Source organism: Peromyscus californicus, unplaced genomic scaffold, assembly GCF_007827085.1.
Source record: "Peromyscus californicus insignis strain IS unplaced genomic scaffold, ASM782708v3 Scaffold_7__1_contigs__length_154581171, whole genome shotgun sequence".
Taxonomy (NCBI): Eukaryota; Metazoa; Chordata; class Mammalia; order Rodentia; family Cricetidae; genus Peromyscus; species Peromyscus californicus.
This window is the reverse complement of record NW_026294595.1, coordinates 66,707,574-66,731,778: the sequence shown is the minus strand read 5'-3', so window position 1 is coordinate 66,731,778 and position 24,205 is coordinate 66,707,574. Positions and strand designations below refer to the sequence as shown.

The following is a 24,205-nucleotide window of genomic DNA, read 5'->3' as shown; positions in this document are numbered from 1 at the left end:
AAACAAATTAAAACTTCATTATTTGCACTGTGTTAAAACACCCCCAAGCCTGGCCGCAAGCCTGTTCAGTGAGTAGAAGTGCTTGCTGGTAAAGGTGCTCCTGCCAAGCCTAACCTTTGAGTTCAATGCCTGGGATCCACATAATGGAGAACCTTGTATTTCAACTTGTCCATTGACCTCCACATATATGAACTATAATAAAAATAGAAATAAAATAAAAACACCTCACCTTTGCTCTGAGGAGGGTTTTGGCTCCTATCCCTTAGGATGTTGATTTCATAGACAGCACCATACTGCTCAAAAAGCTCCCTCAAGTCCTTCTCAGACCAGGTCCTGGGAACCTGGCCCACAAACATCTTGATAGCATCAAGATCTGGTTGGTCTGGGTGGTCCAGGGTGCCGTTCATTTTCTTTGAGCTGCATGAGATAAAGGGGGAGGTTATATATATTGTGTACCAGAAGGGTTTCTTCTTTCTAAACATTTTCAAGTACTTAGAAGGAGAAAAATCTACTTCATTCACTACTTCTACTTAATTTACCTGAATTCTAGTCTGTCCACTCTACTACATATCAAAACTAAATTTACCATTCTGATTAAGACATACAGAGTTTTAAAGAAATTGACAATGCCACTTACGCCTTGTTCTAATATAAAAATTCTCAGAACTTACAAAGTGAAGATCCCAAAGATAGATCGTTTTAGTAGTATTTGAGTACAGCTAAACAAATAAATTTATCTCTTAATGTATAGTAATAAGGATATTCATATGTCACAGCATTGTGCAGAGTTTGGAGTACCACTTTTTGGAGTCAGTTCTGTCCTCTTTTATGTGGGTTCTGGGATTGAGTTCTTGTTGCCAGGCTTGTGGGGCAAGTATTTTATCTGTCATTTTATCAGCCTAATAAGGACTTCAAAATATATAGTAATGTATAGTAACAAAGGATTAGTGATTACAGGTAAGAATCAGGACTCTAAGATTGTCAGTATCCTTCTAGCAGATGTCAGAACAGATGCATTTCATTCCCAACTCCAAACTAAGGATTCTCCAGAATACTAGCTTAAAGGGGATGTCTCAAACATAGTGCTTTTAAGTTAGCTTTACCTCTACTGAACTGCCAAAAATGACTCTGAATTATGTAACCAGTACTAGCTGTTTCTCTGAGACTTTGTATTCGATTCCCCACCAACTACAACCATTTCAAATTCCACAAAATCTTCCAGTCCTATAACACCTACACTGCTACTTTAATACCTGTATTCCTAGCCTGTAAACTGTCAAGAACTCTGGGGCATTCTTGCATCACAAACATTTCTTCAGAAACTAGAGTTCATTTCCAACTCTTTCCCACTATTTCAAGACCTTATACTTAAAACTGAAGTCTTTGCCACCATTTCAAGATCTTGCACTTAAAATTTAACATCTACACCTAACAACTTCAATTCTTAAACACTAGCAAGAAAAACCGGATCGGTGAGAGCCGTTTGACCTCTGTCCCCTTTGCAGGATCTAGCATTAAGTAGTTATCAAGAGGATAAATAACACATACTTGTCAAAGCCAGGTGTGGTGTGCATGCTTATAATTCCAACATTTAAGATGCAGGAGGACTGCCTCAAGTTCAAGGCCAGTTTGGGCTACATACAAAGCTCCCATCTCAAAAAAACAAAAAAATACAGCCAACACTTACCCCTGTACTTATGGTTCTCAATATTTTTCCATTTTAATTAGTCAGAGACATTCTAGGATATAAACAATACTAAATTTCCATCTCCATTATATAGCTGACACCTTTTATCATCACCTAGCTTTATCCAGTCTTCCCAAGGACTGATAGTTCTTCAAAGGTAGTAATGGCTTTAGTCTTATTCTTTATTTCCTTTTTAAAGGTAGTATTGGGAATGGAACTCAGGGTCTCAGGCAAGCATTCTATCTCTGAGTGTGTCCATAGCTTTCCTGCTCATTCTTGTAGCTTCATCTGGTATAGTGGGGCCTGGTTCATAGCTATATGAAATTTCTTCCTAATGGTTCCAAGAAATTCTTTCTCCTTTCTCAAAATTAATTTTACGTGTATGGGTGTATGGTGTCTGCATGTATGTCTATGTATCACATGTGTTCCTGATGCCTTCAGGGACCAAAAAAGGGTGTCGTCAGATATCCTGAGACTGAAATTATAGACAGTTGTAAGATGCCATGTGGGTACTGACAACTGAACCCAGGTCCTTTTGGAAGAGCAGCCACCAAGCCATCTCTCCAGCCTTTGAAATTCTTTTAAGCAATTAATCTCACCAAAAATGAGTGTTATACACAAGAGGACTCTTAATTTAAGCACAGCTATCATACCTGGGGGTAATGGAACACACATAATCCTGAAAGTGAAGACAGGAGGATCAGGAATTTAGGGAAGAGCTTTGGCTACAGATTTGAAGCCAGTTGTGGCTAAATGAGAATGTGTTTCAAAACAACAAAAAGATAGCTATCACTTCCTATGATTGATTATATAATTGCCATAGAATCAAGCTATCCTCTTTGTTTTGTTTTTCGAGACAGGGTTTCTCTGTGTAGTCCTGGCTGTCCTCAAACTCACAGAGATCTGCTTGCCTCTGCCTCCCAAGCACTGGGATTAAAGGTGTGTGCCACCACTGCCTGTCCAAGCTATCCTCTTAAAAAGTTATTTTGGAAGCAAACAGGCAGATGACTCAGAGGTAAAATGCAAGCATGAAGATGGAGTTTAGATATTCACCATCTATATGGAAAAAATCTGGCACACCAACACTGGAAACAGACAGTAGGTTCCTGCAGGCTTGCTGGTCTGGCCAAGTCTAGCCTAATTGATAAGCTATAGGTTCAGTGAGAGAGACTGTCTCAAAATAATTGATGGTGATGATGATGATGATGGTGGTGGTGGGGGTGGTGGGGGTGGCGGTAGTCAAGCATGGAAGTGCTCATCTTTAATCCCAGCACTTGGGAGACAGAGGTCAGCCTGGTCTACATAGCAGGTTCCTGGTCAGTTAGGGCTATACAGTAAGACCTTGTCTCAATAAATTAATTAATTAAATTGAAAAATAAAAATATGAAGTAGAGAGTGATACAGAAGACACCCTCTGGCCTCCACATATCCATACATGGGTATATATACACCACACACATGATAAAAAAACCTACTTTGGAATACACTGTGTTATTGGTTTTCCTTACGCTGTTAATTTAAAACTGTGGATGGTGGAGGCTGGTGGTATATACCTGTATTCCAGCACTAGGGAGGCTGGGCAATCCTGAGTTCTATGAAAGGTGGGGCTACACAGAAAAACCCTGTCTGAAAACAAAGACAGGAGGGAGTGGAAGGGAGGAAGAAATATGGCAGGTCATTGTAAAAAAATATATATATATTTTTTATCATTTTAACCTTACTGTCCCAATAGAAACCAGACTTCCATGATTAAAAAAAGAAGGTACCATTAAGTAGTGAATGATCTGCTGTTTCTTACAATATGACTCTAACAACTTTATCAGTTTTAGTAGTGTTTTATTAAAATGCTGACAATCTCTCATCATGTAGTTCTATTCCAGAGAAGATTAACAGAACCTTAAAGGTATTCAGTATATGTTGCAATAATAAGCTAACAGCTCTTTCTGCAGAGGCAGAGGTTTATTCATTTATATTACATTAGAAGCTGCAACTGAATGGGCTTGTCCTTCCCTCCCACATGTGCATGCCATCTCTAACTTTACAACATCAACAATTCTGTGTGAAGCAAAAGAATGGTTAATATACACAAATTACAACTTATCTATAACCAGTAGAAACTCAGAATTCTAAAACCTTCTCTCTCCAAATTCTCTATCTTATCTTTTCTTTTTGGAGTGTGTGTGTAGGGGGGAATACTGTGAGGATGGAGCCTAAGGCCTTGTACATCCTAGGCAAGTACTCTGCCTATATACCTTCTCTTTACTTTGAGACAGAATCTCACTAACTTGCCCAGGATAGACTTGAACACTGTATTAAAGGGTGGCAGCATTGGCCAGTAATCTGTGTATTTCTCCTAACTTTGACTCCCTAGTGCCTGAGACTATGGACCTTTACCAACAAGACCAGCTTCAAATTCTTTCTTCAAGTTCACCCCCTCCATAAACCAATCTTTTCCTTTTGTATACCAACTCAGTATCCCTAAGAATTATCTAGGTCAGTGCTATGTGAACCAAGGCCCAGAGATCAGAGGCAACTTTCAAACTTAACCTTTTAGAATTCCCTTTTCATAGAAATTCGATTAAGCCATTATATATCTATTAAAATTGGTAATAACAAATACAAAATAAATCTATGTCTCATTTTTTAATTAATCAATTAATTAATTATTTCCATGATAGAGTTTCTCTGTGTAGTCCTGGTTGTCCTGGAATTTACTCTATAGACCAGGCTAGCCTCGAGAACTCAAGAGATCCACCTGCCTCTGTCTCCTGAGAGCTGGCATTAAAGGTGTACATCACCATTGCCTGGCCACATCTAATTTTTTGAAGGAAATATTTTTTACTGTATTTCACAACGAAGTGAAGGATGAGGCAGTCCACCACTTTGAAAGGCACTACCTAGGTGCTTCAAATTTTCAGAGAAGGTCAACACACTATAGAGATCATGAGCTACAATCATTTACTGACTCATTCCTGCTTCCAATAAATATTGGGCACTTAACTTATATAGATCAACACACTGTTAGACATGGTATACATTGGTAAGTAACAAAAGCATTGTATAATAAATAAAACATAATTGTACATGTTTGAAAATACCAAAATAAAATCCATATGTATGCTAATTTGAAAAATTAAGTTTTATTTTTGTTTATGTACATAAATTAAGATTTATTTTCTGTTCCGTGTGTGGGTGCTCTAGGAAGCCAACAGATACAGGTGCTAGGAACTGAACCTGGGTCCCCTGGAAGAACAACAATTCTCTTAATCATTGAGTAATCTCTCTAGCCCTAACTAGAATTTTATTTTTAAAGACTGAAATAAAGAATAAAAATAAAGATAAAAGGTAGGAGAGAAAAGCCAATGATATGGCTCAATGGATAAAGGTCCTTGTTGCCAAGCCTGACAGTTTAATCTGCTCCTCGGGGCCCACATAGTGGAGGACAGATCTACTCCCACAAGCTGCCCTCTAACCTCCACAAGCATGGTATATACAGGCCTTTAATCCCAGCACTCAGAAGGGGAAAGCAGAAGCAGACCAATTTCTGTTTCCATTCAGGCCAGCCAGCACTACACAGTGAGATCCTGTTTCCAAAAAGTTAATTCATCTGATTAAATATCTTTTAAAAGGAGGTCAGTAAGATGGCTCAGTAGGTAAAAGCACCTGTCACCAACCCAAGTTCAAACTCCAGAACTCACATAATAGGAGAAAACCAACTCCCACTACACACTGCCTGTACACATACATGCACAAAGAAATCTATTTAAAAAAAAATTTTTAATGGCATGTGGGGGAGCAGGGAGAGGGAAGGATCAGTGGATAAAGGCATTTTATGTCCAGCCAGGGTACCCAAGTTCAATCCCTGGAATCTCCATGTAGGAGAGCATTCACTCCAAACCAGTTTCTCTAAGTTGTCCTTTGATCTCCACACACGTGTCCACAATACTAAATACATAAATGTAAAAATAAAAAGATTTTAAACAAAGAAAATTTTTTATTTTTCTTGGGATATTTCCTCAGAGCTCATGGAAACAGTTAAAAAGGAAATTGACAACATCAGCTAGAAATTTAAAAACTGAGAGAAGCAACCACATAAATATATAGTCAAATAAGTCGATTCAAACGTTCTCAGCTGCCACTGATGTGAAGGGATGAGGAGCAACAGCAGGCAGTCTTCTGTTGTCCTTGCACATATACTTTCAGCAAACGTGTTGTCCTTAAGCAGGTGATCGCTGCATTAAAAAAGTCACCTGAGGGTAAAGATGGAGTCCAGTGCTCTCCTAGCATTCCTAAAGCACTGGGTATGGTTCCCAGCACCACAAAATCGTGAAAGGATAGATAAGTAAAGTACGTAGGTAAACTAAATAAGTAGATGAAAAGATAAGTAAATAAATAAATGTCTATTTCCCGGGAGGTTAATATCTCCAGGCAGAGTACTCGTCTAGCCTGCTGAAAACCAGAGTTCAATCCCCAGCATGATAAAAAAGGGGGAGTAGATGCTGAAGAAATGACTCAGTCACTAAAGTGCTTGTGCAAGCATGGACACCTGAGTTCAGATCCCAATACCCATGTGAAAAGTTGGGCACGGTGGAGCACTTCTGTGACCCCAGCACTGGGGGGCCGACAGATGGATCCCAAGGTTTACTAGTCTAGTCAGTCTAGCTGAAACTGAACTTCGGATTCAGCAGAAGAATTTCTCTCTCAAAGAATAAGGTGGAGAGATAGAGGAAAACAACTTAACATCAACCTCTGAGCTCCACATGCACCCACACAGGTAGGTAAAGCACACCTGCACAGCCAAGCCATGCATGCAAGCACACACGCAGAGCCCCCAATCATTTTCAAAAGCTTTCATTATTTATTTTGTCACTCACCTGTCATTATTAGTTGATTTCCCTTTGCTCAATACACAAACAGAAAAAATTTTCAGACATCAATCTACCTTTTTAGCAAGCATAAACCCATATTACATTGTAAATTTAACTATCACCCAGTCTCAACAAGTCCCCCCAGCTTTTGTAAATACTGTGCTGTGGAAAGGGAGGAAGAGAAATGCATGCAAATTTCAAGGACTTTAGAGAAAGGAGACCATGTTACGTTCCAGATATTTCTCTAGTGAGAACAAGACAGAAAATGTGTATGATGTGTGGAAATAATTGTAATTTGGATATAGGGAGACTTGTCACTAGGTACTAGAAACAGCTATCAACAAAGGTCTCTAAGTCAACATCCTATAACAGCATAGCTGACAATTTAATTTTGAAGTAGTCTTCTTCCCTGAAGTCTGGAGAAAATGTCAGGGTTTATTCTGTAATTATCTCCTTCTAGCCCCTCCTCTCCAAAAAAACCCTCAAACAAAAACAAATCAAAAGAACATGCTCACTGGGTGGTGGTAGCGCAGGCCTTTAATACCAGCACTCAGGAGACAGAGGAAGGAGGATCTCTGTGAGTTCAAGGCCAGCGCTACACAGAGAAACCCTGTGTGTGTGTGGGGAGACGGATAAAACAAAACAACAACAAAAAAACATGTTCTTACTATGGTGTTAGAGCAACAGCAGCACCACCATTATATTGGCTCTATGAAAGACTGAGTAACAATCTGCCCTGGAGAGTAACAGTAAACAAGTGAAGACACTCCACAACAAATCAGTTAGCAAATATAAAAATTCTATGTTGCTGGGTGTGATGGCGAAGCACACTTCCCAGCAGAAGGGAAGCAGGAGGCAGGAGGATTTCTGAAGTTCCAGGCCAGTCAAACCTACCTGATGAGATACTGTCTCAAAAAAAAAAGATGGAGGGGGGGTTGTGTGTGGGGGGGGGTGTGTGGCTAATAACCTGATTTTATTTGGAGGAGTATGGACTGGGATTTAAGATGCATGAACTAGGAGAAATGATATATGGCATGTAGGACTGAAAGCCTAAGACATCAGATGAGAGACGGAGAACAGAAAGGAAGAAAAAAACTATACTTCGGAGTTAAGAGCACAGAAATCAATAGAAATAGAAAAGAAAGAAGAGAAGTGATTAGGAATCAAGATAGAAAAAGAGGTAGGCTGGAGAGACCCAGAAGACAGACTTCCTGTAATACACTAAGAGCTTGGATTTTATTCCAAGCTCTTTGCTTTTCCTTCCTTCCTTTTGTTTTTAAAACAGGGTCTTATATAGCCCAGGCAGGTCTTAAACTCCCTATGCTGCTAAGGATGATCCTGAACTCCTGATTCTCTCTCTAGCCTCTACCTCCCAACAGATACATACTACCACTCTTGCTATTCTAAATCAGCATGCCTTTAATCCTACCACTCACAAGGCAGAGGCAGGTGGATCTCTGTGAGTGGGGCCAGCCTGGTCTTCAGAGCGAGTTCCAGGATAGCAGAGCTACAGAGAGAAATCCTGTCTTCAAAATCCAACAACAACAATATTATTATTATTATTATTATTATTATTATTATTATTATTATTATTATTATTATTAAAAAACCAAAAATTCTCAAAACAAAAACCTGGCAAGCCAGCCGAGAATGTGCACATCTGCAACTTCATTACTGGGCAAGTAGAGGTAGGTGCATCATGAGTTTGAAGTCAACCTGGGCTATATAGCCAGACAATCTCAAAAATAAAAACAAAATGAGCCAGGCATGGTGGTACATGTCTTTAATCCTAGCAGAGACAAAAGCAGGCAGATGTCTGTGAGTTCAACACTAGCCTCATCTACAGAGTGAGTCTTAGTCCAACCAGGGGCTACAAAGTAGACTCCAAACTCCACTCCCCTCATGTGTGTATGTGTGTGTACACATACACGCGCACAACAAAAGAAAAATGCCGGGAATAAGAAGCAGAAATAAATTGGGGTAAGGAGAGAACACGAAACCAGGGAATTCTATATAAAGTTGCTCCCATATTCATTTTTGGGTCATGATCCCATCACATCCCTAGGATGTGAAGTTTAAGGAACTCCAAGGAGGTGAGAAAGAAAAACTGAGTCATGGGTTCTAATGTAGACAATTTGGAAAATTGCTTTTCTGTAACGAAGCCATCAGAAAGAGATGTCTAATAGACCGATTTAGAATCAAGTTACGGAGCTTGGGGCATCTAAAAAATGTAGAGTCCTGAGGTGGGGGTGGGGTAGGGGGAGAGTAAAGTCCTGAGCAACAGAGAAGCTAGGAGAGGAGATTAATCAATTAGAGAGCTAGAGGCTTAGACCTAACTAACCTTGGAGCATCGTGTATCTTGAAGCGTAAGCAAATGAAAAGAACAGCTAGCAGAAGGCTTCCCCACAACCAAGAACCCAGGACACGAGCAGAAGAACAGGAAAGGGTTCCTTTCTGGGTTCCCTGGAGCTTTTAGGGACCTTTCAGGTGGCAAGCACGCACCAATTTCAAGAATTCGCTATCCTGGGGCTGGGAAAGTGGGTCGGAGGTAAAGTGCTCATCTAGTATGTACAAGGTTCTGGGTTTTATTTCCAACAACTCCCGAATGCACATGCACACACACCCTGCATCATAAGCTCCATTCTGTGGTGGTGTATCATTCATATGGAAGTGGATCTAGGAACATGGAAATATAAGCTACTCATTGATATGGGGTCTAGTACCTGCCCCCCCAATAAAAAAAGAAGACCAAGTTTGACATCAGTTATCTTCAGCAAGCAAGTCATGGCCTCTCTCAACTGAGTTCCTCATCTGTAGATAGGGGCAACAGCCAAAGCACTTAGCATTACAAAGCTTTGGGGGGATGGGTCACAAAAATAGATGCAAATGACTTTGGATTTAAAAAACAATAACAATTTACTCTGATTAATTCAAAATACCCACATTAAATCCATTTGTTTCAAACTTCAATGTACATTAAAAACTACACATTATACTTAAAACTGTCTTGGCCCTTACTTTAACATAAAAATTAATTTGGACCTTTAAGTTCCAGGTGATGTTCATGCAATGGTTCTGTCACAGACTTTGTAGAATGGTGGATTAGTTCAACCTCTTAAAAGGTAAGAAACTGGGCTGAGGTTGGTAGCTCAGGTGGTAAAGTGCTTGGAAACCCTGGTCTGATCCCAGGGTTGTATAAACTGGAAGTAGAAGCATATGACGACCATCACAAAGCGCAGGAGGTGGAGGCAGGAGGACCAGAAGTTCGTCAGCCTTGCCTCGACAGAAAGTTAAGAGGCCAGCCTGAGATACATGAAACCTTTCATACATACGAAGAAAATGGAAAGGAAAGGGAAAAAGGAAGGAGGATGCATGGATGGAGTGTAGCTTAGAACATTTGTTTGCTCAGCAAGCTAAGTTCTAGCACAAAAAGAAAAGGCCAAAGAACAGGGGGAAGGGAGCTGAGGAAAACACTGGAATGTTCAACAGGCAGTAGCAAAGCACAAAAAGAAACTTCTAGAACGCAAAGATAATTTGAGTCACAGACTCCAATTTTAGCTAGTATATATTCTGAGATATGAGCATACTTGGTGTGCTGAATCTTGATAGTTAATGCTTACTGCAATTTGCCCTTTTAACTACTTCTAAAATAACATTTTGACAGTAAAGAACTGTCATTAAAAAAAATCTAAATTACTATTTGGAGGACTATAGAGAAGGTATATAATCCATTTCAAAAGAGCAATATGGCTAACTTCGAGACTCAAAACGACCTCACAAAGTATCTATTACTCACAACTGTCTCAGGGGTGTTAGGGAGATCTAACTTCAAAGATTCACACTACTACCTTTCACCTAGCGAACGTTCTCCTACTAACATTCTTGGCTTTCAATAAAGGTGCATTTACTTGATGTTCCAAGGTTATTCTGAACTTGGTTAAAGTGATGAAACCAGGGACACTGGTTAAGGTAAATGAAATAACACAGAGTTCAGATTTTGATGGAAATCGAGTTAGAAATGGGATCCTTCTCTACAAAGTCCAGAACTCATGTTCCTTATTTATTGCCCCAACTCAGGACCAGGTTAACATATTGGCTAGCTAACAAGGTCTTCAATTTCTGCACCCACAATTTATTTGAGCAAACTGCCAATCAAAATTGATTTATTTTTGTTTTACTGGGTTTGGTTTGGTTTTGTTTTTATGAAGATAACCTAGTATTACTGAAATCACATGTTGAACTGTATTTTCAATTAGGGGTAGGGGGAGAAAATTAAGGTTCAGAATTATACTTCACAGGTTAATACATCATATAACACTATACATACAATACTAAATAATACCATACATTAACTCCCAGTTTTCTCTGTGACAGGAGCTTCGCAGCATGAGAGTTAAAAACTAGCAGGGCATGGTGGTACATGTATAAAAACCTAGCACCTCAGCAGCTATGGTAGAGAATCATGAGGCCAATCTGAGCTATATAGGGAGACCCTGCCTCAAAAAAAAAAAAAAAACAGGGGCTGAGGATGATAGAGTGTTTGCTTCCTGGCTCATGACTGCAATCTCAGCCCCCAGAAAGAGTAAGCTGGAGGATCAGGAATTCAAGGTCATCTTCGGCTACATAGGGAGTTCCAGACCAGCCCAGGTTACATGAAACCCTGTCTCAAAAAAATAAGTAAGTAAATAAATAAATAAAAACAATGAATAACAAAATACTCAATTCTCAAAGGATTATTTAACATTGCATACCCAACCCAAAGCAATAAAGGCACAGTTTAAAAAACACTTGGAATCTGTTACATGAGTAAAGACTACAGTTTGAAGAGATTAGAGCCAGCACACTTGAATTGATGTTGCTAGCCATACATCAAGTGTACCTTCATGCAAAGAATTTAGTTACATCCTGGAGGCAATTAGCAGTTATGAGAATTAGACTAAATAATTAAGAGAATCAAATGCGGGCATTCTAATTTTTTCTTCTCTCTTTTAAGGGACCGGTTTCACCAAATAATAATAATAATAAAACAGCCCAGTTCCCTCTGCTTATGATAAAAATTAGACAACAAAAATACTTACACAGGACTGGAATTCAAAGAGCAATGATCCACCATCATTTCTGGAAGGAAATCCAACTTAAACGCAGCCATCACCTCACTCTCCCCTTCAGAAGCCAATGATAATAACTTGCTGCACTTGTCTGATCCACAAATACACACAGCTTTAGCTTCCTGGGCCCCACAAAAAACACAAAGTGGAAATGGAGCTCAGGGAAACCAGCAGTAAGTGCCACAGAAAGAGGCAGGTCTGGGGAAGGGGCAGGGAAAGGGAGTATTGGACTAAAATGGGGATGCGACCATGTGAAGGGAGGCTCAGCCCAGCACACAATGAAAGTGCTGATGCACCAGGCTTGTTTTGTGTGATTTTCCCTGGCGAAGCAGTACTAAGTGCACTGTCAGATAAATAGTGTGTCAGATTCATGAAGATAGTGTAGCCAACAAAGCAGAAGAAACACAAACTTGTTTCACATCCTCCAAAGTCCTCCCTATAAATCACTATTTACATCCCAGAAAGCTAAAGTTACCCAAAGGAAAAAGCAAACAGACAAAACAAAATAACAGCAACAACAAAAAAGTAACCAACCAAGAAAAAAAATCCACCTCACTTTATGTGGTCCAAAAACGCTTTGTGAAAGAACTGATTGTTGGCCTTGGTTTTAAACTTAGTTTCCACGAGTGGAAGATAGCACCGAGCACAGTCCTTGAGTCCCAATGAACCCCAGAACAGTCACAAAAGGACAGGAAGGCCAAGAAGCAGGCTAGGGCAAGCTGTTGTCAAACTGGCCACCTAAACCTGGTTGTTCAATGACTTCTGAGGGACTGGTCTTGTTCTCTTTAATAGTATTGACAAGCTTTTAAATCTCTGGTTCAGTATCACTCATTAGGTAGGCACAGGCACAATTTTTTTTACTAATTCTGTATCTTATAATTCTGAATCTTAACTTGCCAGAAATGAAAAGGAATAGTAATAGTCTGCCTCCTTCTTAATACAATACTAGGAAATAACCTCCCCCTCCCAATACCCCCCCCCCCCCCCAGTTTCCTGCTGGACTTTCTTCTTTTTGTAGACAGGGTCTCATATATAGCTCTGGGGTGTCCTGGAACTCAGTGAACTAACTCACTGAGACTGAGCTAGCGTCAAACTCAGAGATCCACCTGTCTCTTGCACGCACCACTACTCCCAGCATCTGTTGGCCTTTGTTTATTCGTTCGTTCATTCATTCATTTATTTTTCAGGGCAGGGTTTCTCTGTGTAACAGTCCTGGCACTCTATAGACCAGGCTAGTCTTGAACTCATAGAGATTCACTGCTTCTGCCTACTGAGTGCTGGGATTAAAGGCGTGTACCACCGCCACCTGGCTCATCTGTTGGCCACTCCAATGAAATAAAAAAACATAAGCCACTAGTGCTAATAATAAAAAGAACTCTGTCTAATAGGGATACAAATTCGAAACAGAGGGGAAGGAAGACAGCAATATAGGATTACTACTCTCTTCATTCTCTTCTTACCTTCCTTAAGGTCTAGAGGTATAACAGTCCAGTGGAACGCTTACCTAGCATGTGTAACAACAGAGGTTCAATCCCTAGTACCAAAAGGTGTAAGAAAACACTGTTGCAAAAAACCAAGACTGGTGAGTGCAGACATAAAAATTCCATTGTGAGAGTGCTGTTGAAATGGATATACTTAGCAATAAAGGCAGATGTGTGCTCCCTTCTCAATTTAGCTCCACATCCCTCTAAACAACAAATGGTGGCATTTAAATATTTAGGCAATGATTCTAAAACTTAGCTCTGAAAGCCCTCAAAATTCACAGACTTCCTTTCCATTTTTATCATTAGGGTTGTCTTACTGCAAAGATTTCACTTCATCCAAGCTCAGCTCACAACACAGGAAACTTTGGAAAATGTTTTATTCAGCTTATAAAAGAAAAAGAAGTAAAATGAAGTGGGGCTGGTACTACAGGCTTGTAATCCTAGCACTTGGAAGATAAAGGCAGGATGATCAGTTCAAGGTGAGACTCAGCTACATAGGGAATTTCAAGGACAGCAGGGAATACAAAAGACCATCTTAAACAAACAAGAGAAAACAAATTCCTAAACCATAAAAGGAAGGACAGCATATGACAATGTGACTTCAAACTTCTAGTCTGTAACAATGGCTAACGTCTATCTTCACCTGACCCAAGAGAGCAGAGGCTAGGTTTCCCCTCCAAAGTCTATACATAGCCACTCCACTTCTAAATAAACGTCTACGGAGGAGAGACTACAAACAATCCACAGGCCAGTTCACCAGTCAGATTGCAGGCTACCCCTAGCTGGGACTGCTTAAGTTACTGGCAGGGTTGTTGTCCAAGTTCTTATAATTGCTGGAGCTGATAACATTCCTCATCCAAAAGAAGTTATGTGACCCAAGAAATAACTTTCTAAGTCAAAGATCAAATTAGACTTCTTAGTTTAAGAATTCATTTAAAGAGGAATCAAGTTATAAGGGACCCACTGGCTGTTGCTATATTTCTATAATTCATTAAAGACATACAAATTCTAATTATGTGTTTACATGTTAAAATCATACTACCTATTAAAGGGGGGGAGTACTTAAACATGGGAGATGTAACTGAATCACTAGGCACTGCCCAATGTATGAAAGGATATATACTCCTTACAATACTTTCATTAAACCATGGGCCAAGAAACACTGATTTCCCGCCCCCTCCCATTTAATAGAAGCTTTTAAAAGAAAATAGGGGAGGTCCTACAAGTTCTGTGCTTACTACACTGATATTACAATCCATTTTATGTTTTTGTTTTTTTTTTTTTTTTTTTTTTGTTTTTCGAGACAGGGTTTCTCTGTGTAGCTTTGCGCCTTTCCTGGAACTCGCTTTGGAGACCAGGCTGGCCTCGAACTCACAGAGATCCGCCTGGCTCTGCCTCCCAAGTGCTGGGATTAAAGGCATGCGCCACCACCTCCCGGTACAATCCATTTTATAAGGCTAGAGAGATGGCTCAGTGGTGAAGAGCACTGCCTGCTCTTCCAGAGGACCAGAATTATATTCCCAGCACCCATGTCTGTGACTCCAGTTCCAGGGATACGACACCTTCACATAGACAAATGCAGGCAAAACCACCAATGCATATAAAATAAAAATAAATCATTAAAATCCATTTTATGATTTATAAAGCACTATTGCTTCAAAATCCTCTAATATGGAAATGTTACTCCATGGAGAAGAGTATCTCTTTAGGCAGATTCCAAGAGTTATCTCAGTATAATTCAATGCAATGAACTTGTGGGAAAGAAAGCAGGGAAATAGTTTACAGTTCAATCAGTTTTTTAAAAGGATTATAACACTAAGTGATAACAGAAATCACATGAATATAAAAATACAGAAATTAAGAACTAGAAATCTGCTGGGTGGTAGTGGCGCATGCCTTTAATCTCAGCACTCAGGAGGCATATAAATCTGTGAGTTTGAGGCCAGCCTGGTCTACAGCTCAAGATTCAGGACAGGCACTAAAACTACACAGAGAAAACCTGTCTCAAAAAAACAAAAACAAAAAACAACAACAAAACAAAACTAGAAATCTGTTGTTCATAGCAATGGACTCATTGGAGATAAGGAGGCGGCAGGAGTTTCACGTGGGGTTTGCTGTTAACTTTTCCTCTATCTGCATCCTGTCCTTTCTCTCTGGATATCTCCGGACATCTTCTTCCCTCTTCTTTCTCTGTTTATATGTCTGTTTTGTCTTAAATATTTTCCACCTGGTTTTTTTGTTTGTTTGTTTTTGTCTTGTTCTTTGAGAAAGATTTCTCTTTGTAGCCCTGGCTGTGCTTAAAGCCACCATGGCTAATTTACTTACCCCCCCCCCCCCACCCCCGTCTCTCTCTCTGTCTCTCTGTCTCAAGGTAACAATCCAGATAGGTGGTAGCAGCACAAGCCTTTAATCCCAACAGAGGCAGAGGGATCTCTCTGAGTTACAGGCCAGCCTGGTCTACAGAGTTAGGAATTCTAGAACAGTCAGGGCTACACAGAAAAAACCCTGTCTTGAACCCACCTCCCTCACCCCCCAAAAAAAGAAAGAAAACAACATCAGTAAGCAAGAACAATACAGATAAGGAAAATAGACTCTACAAAATAGCACACTCTGCATTTAGAATATACAAATGAATAAATTTAGCATGAAAATATAAAACTGGATTAGTAGAGAAAATTATAGCAACCCCCCCCCCCCCAAAAAAAAACCGCCTAGGAGGCAAGTCCAAATAGCCACCACTTATTTATTTATTTATTTACTTATTTGCTTACTTATTTATTATTTATTTGTTTGTTTGTTTGTTTGTTTATTTATTTATTTATTATATTTAGTGTGTGTTTCCCTGCATGTATTGTGTGTCACATGCGTGCCTGGTGTCCATGAACGTCAGAAGAAGATGTTGGATCCTTAGAACTAGAGTTTATGGATGGTTGTGAACCACCATGTAGGTGCTGGGCCTTGAACCTGGGTCCTCTGCAAGAGCAACAAAGTACTCTTAACTGCTGAGCCATCTCTCCAACTCCCCAAATAGCCATGTTGACTGACATAAATAGGGAGTACAATGATAGGTAAACACATTTTTGTTTGCTCCAATAATCTGTCTTTGAAAGAGCAATAACATGAAGTTTGGTTATGTAAGAACAGAAGAGATTATGGACTGCCACCGAATTCTTTAAAAAAAAAAAAAAACAACCGCCGGGCGGTGGTGGCGCACGCCTTTAATCCCAGCACTTGGGAGGCAGAGCCAGGCGGATCTCTGTGAGTTCGAGGCCAGCCTGGGCTACCAAGTGAGTCACAGGAAAGGCGCAAAGCTACACAGAGAAACCCTGTCTTGAAAAACCGAGAAAAAAAAAAACAAAAACCAAAAAATTCATAAATTATGCAAGGAAAGCTAAAAGTGAAAATATTTAGAAAACATCCATAGGCTCAGACTACTAAGTGGATTGTGTATGCCTGCCTCTTCCCTACCTGCTGATCATTAGATGACAGAGGGATACAGAAAAGAAGCAATGGATTTCACTTCAAAGTAAGCAGCCAGAAGAGCCTAAACTTTTAACTTAGAACATTTAAACTACAAAGAATTTCCATTTCAAAAATTGAGTACTTCTGGAGCTGCAAAGAGGGCTTAGTGGCTTACGAGTACTTGCTGCTCCTCCAGAAGACTGCTGATTGGTTCCCAGCACCCCTGCCAGGCACTTCTCAACTGCCTGCAACTCCAGATCCAAGGGTCCAATGCCCACACACCATCTTTCTTTCTTTCTTTTTTTTTTTTTGAGAACTTATAGTGACTCCTATACTAGAACTCCCAACCCAGTATCTTGTGTATTTAAAAATGCTGAGCTGAGTTGGCATCCTACTTTATTATTATCATCATTATTATTATTATTATTATTATTATTATTATTATTATTATTATTTTGTAAAATTGTGAAAGAATGATTTTAGACCAACAGTCTTTATGAGTTTGCGACAGAAGTCAGACAATAGAAGTCACACTCTGAAGGGGAGTGTGTGAAGTGAAAAAGAAATACATTTTAGGGTTGGGGATTTAGCTCAGTGGTAGAGTGCTTGCCTAGCAAGCGTAAGGCCCTGGGTTCAGTCTTCAGCTGGGGGGGGGGGGGGGGGGGTTACATTTTAAAAATTGCCTCAAATCTAAAATAATGCATGAAGAAAGCAATGTTCAATGTGTAAGCTAGTCTGCATGTAAACTTTCTATATATAATATACTAAAAAATATGACAAGGCAGAAGGAAGAGTAATGAGAATTTATTTTGAAAACGATAAAGTTTTGTTTCTTTCCCGTTTTTAATCATTCTTCTCTTCTTCCTTCTTGCTCAGTGCCAAGTACAAAGACTAGCATAGCAGAAAGACCCTGTTCTGAGATTACTCGCACTCAAAGCAAAAATCAAGAACCTCTCTTGAAGTTTCTTTTCTTTCTTTCTTCCTTCCTTCCTTTCTCTCTTATTTTTGTTTGTTTTTTTTGAGACAGGGTTTCTCTGTGTAGCCCTGGCTGCCCTGAAACTCACAGAGATTCGCCTGAGTGCTGGGATCAAAGGAGTGCACCATCATGCCTGGCTCAAAACTCATTTTAAAACATCAACTAAAAGTTGGAGAATTGCCGGGCGGTGGTGGCGCACGCCTGTAATCCCAGCACTCAGGAGGCAGAGCCAGGTGGATCTCTGTGAGTTCGAGGCCAGCCTGGGCTACAGAGCTAGTCCAGGACAGGCTCCAAAGCAACAGAGAAACCCTGTCTCGAAAAACAAAAACAAAACAAAACAAAACAAAAAAAACCAACAAAAAAAAAAAGTTGGAGAATTAAAGTACTAAATGGCAGGAAAGATATTTGCCCCCAAATCTCACAGCAAATAACAAGACTTAGAGGTTGAATTTCAGTACATTTAGGTAATCAAAGCAGTCACCAGAATTATCATTTTTGTTTTCTTTTTGTGCTTGAGACAGGGTCTCCTGCGTCCAACTGGCCTGAAAACAATGTATCTGAGAATGACCTTGAGCTTCTGACCTTCCTGCCTTCACCTCCCCAGTACTGGGATTACAAGCATGCACAACCATGTCTAATTAATAAGTATCCAGATAGAAACCAAAGCTTCACATATTCTAGGTAAGCCCTCTATCAACTACATGAGCTACATCTCCAGCTAACCCACCTGCTATGGGACAGGAGGCCACAGAAAAGCTAAAGGATATAATTCTCTGCAATTAAGTAACATGTTATTAATGTAGAGAGGATACTATTATTTCCCCCAAAGCAATTTTCCTGAATAGGTAGGTGTTAGGCATAAACTTTTCAAAGGCAACCAAGTTCCTGACTTTGTAAATCCATCTTGGTGGCCCTAAGGTGGTGGTGAACCACTAAAACCAAAATAATCAGAAGATGAGGAAGTAACTGAAGGTAAAAGCAAAGAACCACAAAACCATTTGCCTTATTTTTAAACATTATTGAATAATCTTACAAGTAGAGATTGATTCTGTAACTGCCCCAATTCCTACAAACTTCCATTTATAACTCCTTCCAGCTGTACTTTCATCCAGCTATAGTCAGGGTACTGCTCAAAGTCATCAAGGACAATTTCTACCTGAAAAGTGTAAGAATTTTGAAAGATCGCCGGGCAGTGGTGGCTCACGCCTTTAATCCCAGCACTCAGGAGGCAGAGCCAGGCGGATCTATGTGAGTTTGAGGCCAGCCTGGTTTACAGAGTGAGTTCCAGGAAAGGTGCAAAGGTACACAGAGAAACCCTGTCTCGAAAAACTAAAAAAGAATTTTGAAAGATCAAGCTAGACCTAGAACTATGAGACCTACCTTCTCTGAAAACAGACGCTGTTTTGTTATGCTTTATTTTATGTGATTTGAGTGCTTTTATGTGTGTATGTACTTCATGAGGAAGCCTGGTGCAACTGGTTACAGATGGTTGGGAGCCACCATGTGGATACTTCCAACTGAATCTGGATCCTCTGCAAGAGTAACAAGCCCTCTTAATAACTGAGCCATTTCTCCAGCTCCACAAAGACTCCTAACTAGCACAAAACATATGCAAGTTTTTTGTTTTTTACTTTTTTTCAGGGATTGGAACTGAACCCAGGCATCATGCATGCTAAGTAAGCACTCCACTAAGTGTCTCTTTAAACAAAAAAAGGGTTTTTGTTTTTGGTTTTATTTTTTAAATATAGGGTTTCAATACATTACTCAGGCTGCAATCAATCCTCCTGCCTCAGCCTCATAAATAGCTAGGATTAACAGTGTGCTGGTCGGATGGCAGTGGTGCACACCTTTAATCCCAGCACTTGGGAGGCAGAGCCAGGCGGATCTCTGTGAGTTCAAGGCCTGCCTGGTCTACAGAGTGAGATCCAGGATAGGCACCAAAGCTACACAGAAGAGAAGCCCTGTCTCGAAAAACCAAAAAAAAAAAAAAAAAAAGAAAGAAAGAAACAGGAGGATAATTATAAGTCTGAGGGTGTGTAGGCTATGGAGTGAGACTGTATCTCCCCTCTCCCGCTCCCAAAAGTCTTTGTCTTAGTATCAGTTGAGGAAGTGGTATTGGGGATTGAACTGCAGATTGAACTCTGTAGTCCAGGCTGGCCTCAAACTCACAGAGATCCGCCTGGCTCTGCCTCCTGAGTGCTGGGATTAAAGGTGTGCGCCACCACCGCCTGGCCCTCCTGTTTTTTCCAAGGGCTGAAAATACAAGCAATCACCACTATGCCTGGCTCCAAAGTTTTCTTCAAGTGAAAACTAAAGCACCCCCTGCTGCTCTTGTACACTGGAAAGATTTGTCATTCCAACTGGTTTAATAAAACTTGGGCTGGCCAGTAGCCAGGCAGGAAGTATAGGCCGGGTGACCAAACTAAGAATGCTGGGAAGAGGAAGGGCAGAGTCGGGAGTTGCCAGCCAGAGGAAAAGGAAACAAGATGAGAATGCTGTACTGAGAAAAGGTCCCAAGCCACATGGCTAAATAGATAAAAACTATGGGTTAATTTAAAATAAACCTGAGCTACTGGCCGAGCATTTATAATTAATATAAGCCTCTGTGTGTCAATTTGGGAAGCAGCTGCTGGGTATTTGGGAATTGCTGGAGGGACAGAAACTCTGCCTTCACACCCACAAAAAGAATGAACACTGTCTTCTACAGTGAGCCCTTACATGGAAGGTAAGGACAGTATCTAGTGTAATACACTCTATGGCATTGTGTTGAAAAGCTTTGTCTTCCCCAATTTTGCTCCTACCATCTTTAAAGCAGGAAAATAGCCAAGTACAGTGGTATAGACCTGTAAAGTACAGGCAAGAGGATCAGGAGTTCAAGGCCAGCCTGAACTACATGAGCCTTTGTTACAAAACAAAACAGGACACAAAGGAAGGTTTCAAAGGATAAAGAGCAAGGAAGCTGTGAATAACCAACATTACCTACTTGCTTTAAAAAAAAAAATGGCAGGGCGGTGGTGGCATAGCACACACACACTAGAGCCAAGACTGGAAAATAACTGAGGACAACTATCCCCACAGAGAGTTGTGTGCTGACAAGCCTGGAGTTTGAAAGACCTTGCCTCAACAAGATGGACAGTGAAAACTGACCCTCAAAAGTTGTCCTGACTTCTCCACTATACAACTCCATTTGGCATTGAGGGACATAAGTGAAAAGGAAACAAATGCTCTCTTTCTATGCCTCTTCCTGTTCCCATCTCAGCACCACTCTCAGTATTGGGCAAAAGAAAATGTTGGATGCAGCACCTTGCATACAGTGGCTAAGCTGAGGTCCATCTCTTCCTGGGCAGAATGGAGGCTCCTGAATTACGATTTTTCTATCATTCTAGGTTGAATTCAGTGTTCCAAAGGATGGAAGAAGTGTAGGCTCTAGAGAGGGATTCTGAAGACAAAGCACTTAATCTAACAAAGGACTCTAACATTTGACTTTTCCACAACACTCTGTATTATTCGCTCAAATTTGGCATGTTGTAAGGCTACCAAGTCCTCTTTAATTTCACTGTCCTGCCAGAAGGCCAAATCTAGTGAGTCACTACTGCTCGTCTCTCCAAGGCATTTTGATTTCCACCCACTTGTGAAACTCATCAGGACTACACCATATGTTAGCATCATGTAGGCAGAATAATTTTTTTTTTCAAAAGTCACAGTTGCTTTTAAAATTACCTTATAATCCTAGTTATTATGACAATAATTCACAACCTTCTAGAAATGGCTTTATAATTATTTGAGTATGGTCAGAGAATTTATTCTTTTGAATGCATGTATGCATGCACGTATGCATTAATTCATTCATTATTTGGCAGGATATTGCTATGCAGTTAAGGCTAGACTTGAAAATGAGATTCTCCTGCCTCAGCCTTCCAAAAAGCTTGAATTACATATATGCTGCTGAACTGTGCTGGCTTCAAATGCAATTCTTCAGTATTTTTCACCCCCACTTTTCAGTTAAGTAAACTAGAATGAATAAATTCAGTGACACCCAGTCACCTGGAGCTGAGCTTTTTTATAGCCCTGAGCTATAGCAGAGGAAATAAAGTGCAGTTTAATGCCTGCAAGTTTGCTGTACAGACTTTGCCGGCCTTGAACCTGTGTCAATCCGACCTCTGCCTCCCACGTGCAGATTACATGTGGGAGCCACCATGTATACCACTGCTTTCACTTCTCTTTTTGGTGGGGGGTTATTTATTTTGTTTTAGTTTTTTGAGACAATTTCTCTGTGTAGCCTTGGCTGTTCTGGAATTCCCTCTGTAGACCAGGTTGGCCTTGAACTCAGAGATCAGCTTGCCTCTGCCTCCCAGTGCTGGGATTAAAGGTGTGTGATACCACGACCTGCTTTAAACCTGACTTTTTTTTTTAACTTTCTTAAAGTCATTAGTAAACTTTAGATACAACTACTACCTGGAATTTACAGGTAATTCTGATGATAAGCTGATCTCACACACATACAAGGTGCTTAAGAGACAAGGTCTGAACAGGACCTGGACACTAAACATTTTTCAAATTGCTGAGGATCATAAATGGGTAAAATTAACAGAGAGATAATTCATAGACACAGGAACCATAAATTCTTCAGAAGTTTAAGAGTAGGGCAAGTGAGCTGGCTAAGCCATTGAAGGCAATATGCTGTGTCAACCTGCAAGATCTCTGAGACCACAATTGCCTCAGGACCTCCACATGCAGGCTGTTGGCAAAGGCTTGTCCTCCCGAGAATGAATGATAAAGTTTCAGAGTAGCTATTCCTACCTCTCCCAGGGAATTTAGCACTTCCCTGATTACCGGATCGGATAACTACACTCATTTCAAGGAAGTTTCTTGGACTGGAGAGATGGCTCAGTGGTTAAGAGTAGTACTGGCTATTTCAGAAGATCCAGGTTAAACTGTCAGCACCCACAATGTCAGCTCACAACTGTCTGTACATACACAGCCATAAAATAAATATAAATAACTAAAAGTTTTAAAAAGGAAGTTTTCTTTTTGTTTTTTGTTTTGTTTTGTTTTGTTTTTTTTTTGGTTTTTTGAGACAGGGTTTCTCTGTGTAGCTTTGCGCCTTTTCCTGGAACTCACTTGGTAGCCCAGGCTGGCCTCGAACTCACAGAGATCCGCCTGGCTCTGCCTCCCGAGTGCTGGGATTAAAGGCGTGCGCCACCACCGCCCGGCTCTTGTTTTTTTTTTAAGACAGGGTTTCTCTCTGTAGTTTTTTCCTGAAACTCGCTCTGTAGCCCAGGCTGGCCTTGAACTCACAGAGATCCGCCTGAGCTCATCCTCCCAGTGCTGGGATTAAAGGCATGTGCCACCACCGCCCGGCGCTTAAAAAGCAAGTTTTTTTATACTGTCCAAATATTTCAGGTCCTATGGTTCATTCTAGTAACCACTTACAAGGTAATAGTTTGATGACTACCACATTAAAATCTCCTTCTCTCCTAATAATTACTTTAAAAAAAAAAAAAAAAAAACTTTTACAATTATTTATTTAGTGTGTGTGCTCCCAAGACCAAATTCAGGTTGTCAGAATTGGCAGTTAGCAATCTTACCCACTGAGTCATCTTGCTAGCCTACCTACTAGTAATATCCTTAACGAATACGATCATCTGTAAACTACAAAAAGGAATTTTTAAAGTATCTGACTGATACTGAAAACTGCACATGATTTTTCAATCCACAGGTTCTTGTTCTTGAAAAATATTATACAAATACACTTGTACCTGATATATACAAAGTATGGACAAGGGCATTCAAAAGAACACTGTCAACAACAAAACCTAAAAAACCACTACCAATTTAAGTCTGATAAAATAAACCATAGTATAACCAGAAAACAGAACTTTGTAAACTATTAAAAAAAAGTGATCAGGATCTATTTATATAATAAAATAAGAATCACACATGGCTTGAATGGAAACAAATTTACAGAAAAATATAATCTAGCTGTAGAAGTAGGCTACCAGTTGAACTGTTTACATGTGGATATACAGCCTATTCAATAGACTTTTTTTTCCCCTTACAGATAAGATCTCACTAGGTAATCCTGGGATAGCCTTGACTCGCTGTATAGACCTGCCTGGCCTGGATCTTGCAGAGATCTGCTTGTCTTTGCCTCCCAACTGCTGAGATCTTTTAAAGGCATATGCTCCCAAGCCTGACAGACAGAAAATTTTTTAAAAGTCCCATGAAGCACCGGGCGTGGCAAGATGGCATGTTCAGCACTGCTACCAAGCCTGATGACCTGAGTTTGACCCTGAACAGACATGGAGAAAATCAGTACTTCCAAGCTGCCCTCTGGCTTCCATATAGCACTGTTAGCATGCACTTGTGTGCTCACACACAGACACACACAATTAATGCTTAAAAACAAAACTATAGCCAGGCATGATGGTACACACATTTAATCCCAGCACTCAGGAGGCAGAGGCAGGCTGATCTATCAAGGACAGCTAAGGCTACACAAGGCTACAGCCTGTCTCAAACAAACAAACAAACAAAAACCTAAGAGGACAACATAAACATCCCAACATATATAGTGCTCCGAACATTTTGGTTTTGCACTTTTTTTTTCTTGCTTTGCC

General features: G+C 40.2%; 1 protein-coding gene across 13 annotated transcripts in view; it reads right to left on the bottom strand.

Annotated features, from left to right (window-relative positions):
* Nucleotides 1-24,205, bottom strand: part of Celf1 (CUGBP Elav-like family member 1) — a 79,599-nt gene that overhangs the window by 23,401 nt on the left and 31,993 nt on the right. For 7 of the 13 annotated variants that reach the window (XM_052726524.1, XM_052726512.1, XM_052726513.1 and 4 more), the window contains exons 2-4: nucleotides 11,634-11,785; nucleotides 6,562-6,588; nucleotides 230-417 (exon numbers count right to left, since the gene is read on the bottom strand). In XM_052726524.1, the coding sequence (XP_052582484.1) occupies nucleotides 230-417; nucleotides 6,562-6,588; nucleotides 11,634-11,704 (286 nt within the window). In that variant the 5' untranslated portion in view covers nucleotides 11,705-11,785. The remainder of the gene's footprint in view (nucleotides 1-229; nucleotides 418-6,561; nucleotides 6,589-11,633; nucleotides 11,786-24,205) is intronic. The other 6 variants (XM_052726525.1, XM_052726517.1, XM_052726518.1 and 3 more) reach the window with 3 other exon arrangements.